The sequence below is a fragment of the Acyrthosiphon pisum genome, chromosome A1 (assembly GCF_005508785.2).
Source record: "Acyrthosiphon pisum isolate AL4f chromosome A1, pea_aphid_22Mar2018_4r6ur, whole genome shotgun sequence".
Classification (NCBI taxonomy): Eukaryota; Metazoa; Arthropoda; class Insecta; order Hemiptera; family Aphididae; genus Acyrthosiphon; species Acyrthosiphon pisum.
The window spans coordinates 36,860,833-36,871,299 of record NC_042494.1 but is presented as its reverse complement, the minus strand read 5'-3'; the positions used below and the strand labels follow the sequence as shown (position 1 = coordinate 36,871,299).

Below are 10,467 nucleotides of genomic sequence, written 5' to 3'. Positions count from 1 at the left end.
TTTTCAACTGCTATGAAACAATGTATCAGGAGCCTTGTATTAATTTTTTACACTTTTTGGCGCAATAGATAAAACTTAATTGATATTTATGGGAAAAAAAAACTAAAAAAATGAAAACTTACAATGTCCGTAAACAGGTCAAAAAGAGTCAAATTATTTTCAAAATTTTATCGTATATATAAAATTCTAATATAAACATTCAGTGAAATTTTCAAGTTTCTACAGTCATTCGTCTTTTAATTACAACAAAATATGAAAGTCGTTACGTAAGAAATCGAGTGGATATCAAATGTTGTAAAAATATGAATTTCAAACGCTCATAAAAATTTAATTTGAGTTTCTTATAGACATTTTTTTTTTGATAAAGGTAGATTATCCTATAAGGAATCTTGTATTACATTTTAAAATCTTAGTTCTAAAAAGTAAAATTTTTACGAATTATAAACTTAACATAATTAGGTAATTTTCGTGATTTTTCCATATTTGTCAATTTTTGAACTTTAAATGCTAATAAAAAAAAACTGTGACCAAGGATTTTTAATATTTTTCAAATGTCATTGTAACAATATAGAAGGAGCCTTGTATTAAATTTTAAGATTTCCTAGTTGGTTTTCTAGAGATCTAAAGTCCATTGTTTGGGGGAAAAAAAAGAAGCATACGAAGTATAAATCAACACAGTGTCCTCGTGAATATTCTGAATTTTCTACTCTTCGGGCGCAATATAAGATTGAGTACAAAAAATATCATAGTGAATTTTTATCTCGCACTAAATCAAAATCCTGCACGTTCCTTTTGGGACTTCGTACGCAAACATAAATCTAGCACTGAAATTCATAATTCTGTCTTCTACAATGACGTAACAAGTTCTGGGCCAGAGTCGATTCCCCATATTTTCTCATCGTATTTTAAGTCAGTTAATCTACCAAATTTCCACAATCATAACAACCCTGACACTCCTTTTGCCCATCATAATTTACCTAGCGACTGTATATTTTCTGTGGATGATGTTGATGTTGGTCTCTCCGCTTTAAAAAATGTTAAATCTACCAGACCTGATGGCTTATTTGGTACATTTTTGTTCAACGTCAAGTCAGCCTTATGCTATCCTCTATGATTGCTATTTAGGCGTTCTTTGGATTTGGGTGTCTTTCCCAAGATGCTGGAGATGAGCTCTGTAACCCCGATATTCAAATCCGAGGATAAGTCTGATGTAAAAAATGATAGACCAATTTCAATCTTAAGTCATATTGCCAAGTTGTTTGAGCTACTGGTGCTACGAAATATTCAACCATCGGTTAACAATAGGTATACTAATTGACGAACAATATGGCTTCAGACCTGGCCGCTTATCTGTATCGAACTTAATTATACTCAACAACTTAAAGCTTTCGAAGAGCACTCTCAGGTTGACGTCATATTCACGGATTTTGTTAAAGCTTTCGACAGAGTCGATCACCAAATTCTCACGGATGTTCTGTACAAGTGAGGATTTGGTGAGCCTATTCTTTCATGGCTTAAAACGTACCTAACGGGCAGAGTACAATAGGTCAAAGTTTTTGGACATACATCCAAAGCAATCGAAATTCCCTCGGGTGTCCTCAAGAAGGCCACTTGTCCCCTATTATTTATTTTACTCTTTATTAATGGCCTAAAAAATGTGATACCCTCCACCAAGTTCCTCATGTTTGCAGATGACCTTAAAATCTTTAGTCGTGTTGACACATTAAATGACTGTCATTCTTTGCAAAGCGAGCTTAATTCCATGGTTTCCTAGTTCAATTCTATTGGTTTGCAGTTCAATACAGATAAATGTCACAGTATGCCATTCTCTATAAGTAGGTCTATTATCAAATATAACTATCTCATCAATAGCTCAATCATTGAATCGATAAGTATGAAAAAAAATATAGGTGTTATACTCAGTCTTAAATTGAGCTATCACCCCCATATCGATGGTTTTGTGCTACGATTAACAAAACAAAAGACAGAACATCTAAGCATTTTTTCTATCCTAAAAAGTGATGACAGACACAAAAAAAAAATAACACATCATTGTAAAATCATTACATTTATCGTTTCACCCAGAATCTAAAATGAAGTTATAAACAAATCGGCTGATTAGTAGTGTGTCTTGGGGAGGAAGGGGGAAGGGGTGTCTCCAAAATTAGGACAAAAATCAACAAATTGTCAGCAAAATTTTGGATAGTAAGCATGCTTTGATTTTTGGGATCAACATCTTTTTTGATAGAAAAGTGAAACCTAATTGGTTATTTTGGGGGGTAAAAATTTAAAATTCCAACTAGTTATAAACCGTAGAGAAAAACAAAACAAAACAAAAGTGAAAGAAAAGTGATAATTTTTACGCAAAACCGATTTTATTTTTTTGGTGTACGCGTAACTCAAAAATTAATAACCGTACACCATTGAAATTTTCTCCAAATATTTAAATTAGCATGCAATCACAGCGCAAATGCGCAATCACAATCCCATTTTTGTCATGGTTTACGGAGCAGTTTGAAGTCACCTTAAGAGGACGTTACACAGATATTTGTTGTCCCCGTCGTACAAGTGCATAACATAACAAATTTTCGCTCATCTCACGTTTAAGAGGACGCGATACCCGCATGCGTTGTCTCCGTCTTACAAATGTACAACATAGCAAAAAACTGTTTTTCGCAGGATAGAACCACTCCCACAGTATTTATAGTAGAATTACCAAAATTCCACAACGCACAGGGGACAACTTTATCTATGTCGTAGCGTTTTTATTATTTGGATAACATAAAAAAATTAAAGTTATCAGTTTGAGAACATTAGGATTTTATTGTTTTTTTTTTCATTTATAATTATTAAAAGTTATTAGTAAATGCTATAAAAAAACTATGGTACGACACAGATAAAGTCATTCCCTATGCGTTGTGGAATTTCAGTAATTCTACTATAAATACCAAGGGAGTGGTTTTATCTCTCATAAAACAGTTTTTTGCTATGTTGTACATTTGTAAGACAGAGACACAACGCATATGGGTATCACGTCCACTTAACTCAGTTTAGAAATTAGAGTGAATCGAACTATTAAGAAACTTGATGATAAGAACATAATATGTTTGTATGTGGGTTTTTTAGGATAGTTCAGTTTTTAAGTGAGTGATGAGCAATTTTAATTTACGCTATACCTATTATATATGCATGTCGCATAACTTACTAAAAAATTGAAGTATCGAAAAAACCCACATACAAACACATATTATATTGTACACACCATTAATGTACCATCAAGTTTCATAATAGGCCGATTCACTCAAATTTTTAAACAAACCGAGCTAAACGCGTTCTCCTGAGGGTAAATTTGCTTTGTTACGCATTATTATTTTTTTTTATAATTATTGTAAAACGAAGACAACAAATGGCAGTGTAGCTTCCTCTTAATACTATATATCTTAATTCATGGTTGGTACTTAGCAATGAGTACCAAATATGATATTATTATTATTAAATCTTAAATCGTGTTCAGTACCTATTTTCTATTTCACTATTCACCATTCAAGTATTTAAGACTTTCGGTAATCCGGTAATCGGTAGTTGTTACTTGTTCTATGGTATAAAAAAATATAAATACTAACATTTTTTATAGTACATAGGTTAAATTTAGTCATGGTAGTCAGCTAGTTATATATACTTATTAATTATCATCTATATTATGTAATACCTATTCTAAATTCTTTTCTTTTTGAAATAGATTTTAATCGTTTTTTTAATAAGTAATATATTATTCAATCATTAACAATAACCATTTACTTGTTTACCATTACTCGTTGGGTAAGTACTAATATATTAGTGATTAGTCGCGCGCCTATCGTAGACCATAGTTACACATCGAATAATTATTTATAATTTATATAATACTAGCTCTAAGTGTAACTCAGACAATATGCTACAGCAAATAAAGTATAGGTTAGGTAAGACCCCACATCGAGCGGCTATAAGTGAAAACCCTATCACACAACATTCGAAATAATTTACGAAAAAATACAAACAAATATAATATGTATTTATATATTTATTTATAACAATGAACATTTCGGGAAATGTGCAATTATAATTCCTAATAAAATAAATAACATATAGATACATAATATATTAACCAATAAAATACATAAAAACATATAACTAGTGTATAATATATATTTATATGAAAAAAAACGTGAAAAAAATGCAAAAACCTGCACGAAACCAAAATTAGCAATCCACCTATGCAGCGGATAGAGTGGTATAGTGCCGTCGCGTGTCCAGTGCTTTTTCTTGTGTAAAATGTGTAATGTTGAAAACTGTGTTGAAGTGTCTAGCTAATCAGTCATCTCAAGTCAAAATCGATTAACTTTCAAGTTAGCCACAAGCCACCTAGGTAGGCAATCCGTCTTCGTTCTATGCGATCGCAGTCAATGTGCAACAGCAAATCGGGTAAGCCCAACGACGAACGGCGAAAGCACATCACACAACGGATGAGACACGATTGAGCATAAAACACCTTTTTTGCGATACGATTGAGCCAAATTGTCAGTGTATCAAAGAAAATCGGGATACAAAAGAAAACCTACACGATTAAACATAAAAAACTCTACAACGTTGCCATTTTCCATTGTAAGCTATATTATAATATTATACAAAAATATTTATTTAAATAGGTAATCATAATAATTCAAAATATAACATAACAAATATTCTTTCATAGTCTATGGAACAGTCACATTTCATAAATCTGTTTAATAATAATAATAGTTATGAAAATAATAAAATCAAAATATGGTATGAATTAAAAACTGCATGGTTTATAAGTCAAGAATACTACAGAGTAAGGGTGATCGAACACAAATATTATTTTCATAATAATTTTGGAATTGTATCTTAATTTATTATCTTATATTTTCTCCCAATTTTAAATTTGACGTAAACCAATATAGGTATCGGTAGACATCGATGTAATCGTATATAATTTGATGTATCTACACACTCTTTAAACTTTAATTGTAATTTATTCAATGATCTGACCGTTATTATTATGATTACATTATTATAATGTATGTTTGAATAATACATTTATTGTGTTAGATACGGAAAATTGTGTTTACGTTAAACAATATACCAACGTTATTAAGGACCAAACAATAATGGAATATTATACAATATTAAACAATAAACAAAATTGTGCACTTGTGCGTATTGGAACGACGACCGACTGACATTTTGTGAACGCGAACTGTAGTGTACACAAATCGAAAAGTGTACACACCGAACCACATATCCACGGGTTTCAGAAGAAATAAAATTAACAAATAGAGCGCAAACGGCAATTGAAAAAACGAAATTAATCGAGAAAAACGGGAAAAGCAATAATAACGACCGACGCTGCTGAGATTGCGATGGCTATGGACCGATATCGCGTACAAACCGCACATCGGTGGCTTTTAAAACAAACGAACTACATATTATGTGATTAGATTGGGTGACGGGGATGAGAAAATGTGGAAAATGCGAAAAACGGCGTGAAGAGTGTAACATTTTTCGAAACACCTTTTATTTTCGAAAAATTTTCGCGGCGAAGGTACGCGATTGGCTGCGCTAGGGAATCGTCGGGAACTGGCCGGGCGGACTGTAGAAACGGAGCGGTGCTTGATTTTTTACGCCACGGGTTCACTATAGCCAGCGTTTTCTGTTCCATTGGTACACTATACCTAGGGGGCGCAACGGTTCTCGGAAATGTCATTTTATAGTACAGGGAGGATTTAAATTTTGTAATATTCAAAACTTCAAAATAATAGTAATTCGAAAGACTTAGTTATTAGGTACATATATTATTTTATTAAAACTTTGTGTCTTAGGCAATGGAGAAGTCAACTAATAAAAGTTGTAGAAGATCATTATTTGATAGATTTTCAGAAGAAATTGACAATGAAGAGTCTACAATTGCTTTTTCAAATAATAGAGAAACAACGAATATGAATGATGAGAATACATCAATTGATGAAAACATTGATTTGATCAAACGTGAATGCGAAGCTAAGGTAAAATAGTTCCTTAAAACAATTATTTAAGATCAAAATATAAAAAATAATTTTAATTTTGGTTATAATATCATTCAGCTTAAAGCATTTGATGATGCATTTGAAACAATTTATGGCAATAATGAAGTGAATTTTATTCAAGTCCTGCAAATGGCTGAAGAAGTGCAAGTAAATTGTATACGTTTGATAAATTTAGTTAAGACACAAATCAATTCAAGTAAGGATTACCAATAATATTAATTTGTATAGTTTATAATATTATAGTATTATTACATTTATTTTAATTTTGTTCATAATAATATTTTAACGCAATAGTAAGTAAAAAATAAAACAATAATATGATGAATTATAAGCATGGCTCATTTGGCATACACTCAATGTTATCTTCATAAAAGGAAAGAGGATTCTTGTAATTATTAAACATTATTTTTAAAAAAACACAAATTATTGTAAAACCAATAGATTGTTCTTTACTTCAAATCCAAGAAGTTGATGATTTATCTCCCATACGTGGGTAGACCATCGTGTAGGGTGCCAATTCTTTTTTATACCGAGGCGCAAAATGTCTAAATGTGACACTGCCTAATATTTAAAAATAAAAAAAAAAGTTTTTGGAGTTAATATTGTTCTATTGTATAAGTATTGTACATATTGTACAACCTAAAGAATGTATTTTGTATATTTTAAAATTGAAAAAATATTTTAATGAATATGTCAGCAGTATTCAGCTCACTGTTTTCTGTCCGGCCCACGCACAACTGAGACAAATGCATTCCCTCAAAATAATTTTATATTAAAAACGCCCAACAAAAAAAATTATAGAGAATTATGTTTTTTAGGGTATGGCATATTGATTAGTCTAAATATTGTCTCAAATAATTTAATATCCATTTAAATTTACAAAACAATAATTAATTTTTTGTCATAATTTTAAAATATAAAACTGTCAAACTCTCCTAAATATTATCCTCTATACTTTTGTAGTAGGTGATTATTTTACTCTAGATTATTCAAAAATCATAATTAAAAAAAAAACTAATTAAAAATTTACATGAATGTGTTTTATTTTTATTTTCGTTCCTTGTGGGCCTGAGGAAAACAAATATTATGTTGACATCTTCCTAAGATTTTTATTTGGTTTATTATAGTTAGTTTTATTACTATGTAGCTTATATTATAAAAATATTGTTAAATATTAACTTAACATGATAATCATATCATCCCTAAATTCTTCATCAAACTTTCATTACACAAAATAATCCTTATTCTTATGCTTGTTACCTTTCTCTCATTTGTGTTCACTGACTACATAATTTTTTTTTAATTTTAGTATATTTCTCATGTTTTTTTTTTCATGCTGAAGTTGAAAAGTTAAGATCTAAAATAAATTTACTGGAAAACAAACATCTTAATACTATAAATAAGTTACAACTGGAAGTCACAAAATTAAACTTGCAACTCAAACAGCAATCTTCATTTATTTGTACTATAGGGTCTACATTTTGTTACTCTTTGTCAAGAGCAACTCAAACATCTTCAGCGATTGATATGATTTTACAAGAAGTAATTATAAGAGTATAAATAATATAAATACAATATATAAAGTACATATTATTATGTATCTATATCATAAGAGCAAAAAGCACAATTTTTTTAAGGGGACCCAGTCCCTCTCCTATTCCCAAAAATGCATTATATATACATTATACCTACTATATACTATATCTGCATTCTTCACACACATGTACATTTACATTTAAAACTTTTTAGGATTGCATAACAAATATGGCTCAATTAATTACTAATATGCTTAGTTGTTTTATTCGACAATATAATAACAAGATGCCATCAACAAAAACAAATCAAATGAAATTTGTGTTACATATGTTAAGAGTAGTAGTTAACCTATCAACCACAGAAAGTGGTTGTCATTTTTTGTCACAAGTTAATGATGGAATTAATATTATTAACCTCATTGTATCGTTGGTATTGCACACACCTCCTTCACATGGTGTTTTAAAAAAGTAAATATTTCAACTTTTATTACTTTTCTTGCATATTAAACTATTGTATAAAGACCTGCATTCTACATTATTAAAAATTATTTTTTTTTCCGTAGGATTGCTTACACAACATTGTATAATGTGAGCAATCGATTTAATGGACACTTACTTATGGAAAACAATAAACTTATACAAACATTAAATAATGACATCAAATTAGTCCCTAACGGGGGCAATAACTATGTAATATTGTTCTCTATAAACTTACTACATTCTCTAACTGAAAAAATGAATAAATCGATGTACACAATTCTTAAGAATGAAGTAAGTACCATTTAATTATAGACACATTTATTTTGAATAATTATAATTAAATGTATTTTAAAAAAATGCTGGTGGGGCCCAAAATTTTTTTAATATAGATATTATACTCATTAATCATCATTATAACATTCAAAATTTAAAATTCTTTATTTTCGTGATTACTGCTTTAACAAAAATTATTCTTAATACAACTGCAAAAAAATTCAAAGGGGTCTGAGCTCCTGGACCCATAGGTTACAGCCATGAATATAACTAACTGTAAATTAATAAGTAACACCTAATTTTAGTTATGTACCTATAATAATTGATTAAGAGGTATATTATGTATACAGATAAATTTACAAGAAATACTCAAACTAACAAGGTATACAGAGACAGAATCAAAAGCTAGAAAAATATATAATAACATTAAGATTGCTAGTGAAAAATATAACAATGAGTGAATAACTATTAGATAAATATAAAAAAAAATTTAATACCTACTTACAAATAAAAGATGCTATTTTTTTTTTTTTTTTTTTTGAAACATTGAATGTATTTAGTATATTTAATAGTAGGTATATAATATATATATTATATACTATTATATAATGAATAATAAGAAATGCATTTTTTATGTATAACTACAATAAATATTAATATATTCATTCTTTATGATGTATTCTTGCAATAAATATCAAAATATTTTTTATAACTAATTGTAAAATTTTTACTTAATTTATATTTATGTATTCAATTTTGTTTAAATATAAAACCATTTAAGATTATACAAGAGACATTTTCATCAATCAATTATTCCATGAAAATAATGTTTATGAAGATAGCCCCGACAACTAGTCTGATGGACTCCAAACTGGTGTTAATATTTACAAATTAATTGCAAATAATTGCAATTTGAAATAAATATGAACACTGCCAAAAAAAAAAAATTTATTTATTGGGGCTAAATTCGTTCATAAGCGTCTGATAAACTCCAAACCAGTGTCAATATTTTGTGAATTAATTGAAAATTGATTTTTAGAATTTGCAATTCAAAATGGACAGCCCCCACTTTGTCCAATTGGTTTTAAACCAATGTCAGTACTAAGCAAATCAACAGGAAATACAGTGTAATGTACAAGTATTCAACAATTCTGGTTTTTAGAAAAATTTCACATAGTTCATCATTTCGTTCAGAATCTAAAATGACCTAAAAAACCAAAATAGTTAGGTATTTAGTTTCAAACATTGTTTAAATACGACTAGCTAGCAAAGCATCAACCATATGACATTTAAAAAAAGTCGTTAAGTTTTGGGCCTTCTTAAATATTTTTTTTCTTTTAATACCTACCTATGCAAAATATGAAAGTATGTATGTATGTATATAAATAGGTTATCAGTTATTGTGTATATATTCCATAGGATTGGTGCCAATGATCAATCCCATTTGTAAGTAGGTATTTCTCTATACACATTGACCTGAATACTGTATATGAATTTATGCACGATTATGGCTTTCATGTTTTGCTTATTATTCAACTTTATTAATCGTTGTTGTCAATTATGTTTATAATTTTTTAATATCCAATCTCCATAATTTTTGAAACTCAATTTTGTATAATTTGATACTCTGTCAAAGATTTAAAATTAATCTTAATTCTAAAGATGGCTCGCAGTTGTTGTTTTTTTTAAATGTTCTAAATGTCTACAAGAAATTACTGCAGTTTTACAATATCCCATACAATAGGTATAATCTAGGAATTCATATGAGTTTTGTAAGCTCATATTTGCCATCAGATATCTATTTTATAATTTGTTGTTCAGGCCTGAGGGTTTAGTGAAATTGTATTGCCATAATAATTAATAATATGTTACTTAATTAAATTTCCTGTCAAAACGTATTGATATCTTTTAATATTATCATAACATAGCACAAACGACAAAAATGTGTACATAATATTATACTCCAATTAGCATTTTTTTATTTACGATTTCATTAATCGTTTACACTGTATTTTCACATATTAATTAACTACCTAAACTTTTGTCTGATGTGTCGATTTAAGTGCATTAAATAAGTTTACGAGATTACATATTAT

At 29.0% G+C, this 10,467-nt stretch overlaps 1 protein-coding gene across 1 annotated transcript; it reads left to right on the top strand.

Annotated features, from left to right (window-relative positions):
• Positions 1 to 5,211: 5,211 nt before the first annotated feature.
• Positions 5,212 to 8,855, top strand: LOC100574889. The gene is made up of 7 exons (XM_029486983.1): positions 5,212 to 5,818; positions 5,880 to 6,062; positions 6,141 to 6,279; positions 7,426 to 7,625; positions 7,833 to 8,086; positions 8,182 to 8,389; positions 8,722 to 8,855. Exons 2-7 carry the CDS (start codon positions 5,883 to 5,885, stop codon positions 8,830 to 8,832), a joined length of 1,092 nt encoding a protein of 363 aa, XP_029342843.1. The 5' UTR covers positions 5,212 to 5,818; positions 5,880 to 5,882; the 3' UTR covers positions 8,833 to 8,855.
• The last annotated feature ends 1,612 nt before the right edge of the window (positions 8,856 to 10,467 follow it).

What these genes read in the sequence shown, in the direction of transcription:
- LOC100574889 (XM_029486983.1), top strand. Translation starts at nt 5,883, where the DNA reads ATGGAGAAGTCAACTAATAAAAGTTGTAGAAGATCATTATTTGATAGA. An exon ending in AACGTGAATGCGAAGCTAAG is followed by an intron (nt 6,063 to 6,140) that starts GTAAAATAGTTC and finishes AATATCATTCAG; the next exon opens with CTTAAAGCATTTGATGATGC. An exon ending in TAAGACACAAATCAATTCAA is followed by an intron (nt 6,280 to 7,425) that starts GTAAGGATTACC and finishes TTCATGCTGAAG; the next exon opens with TTGAAAAGTTAAGATCTAAA.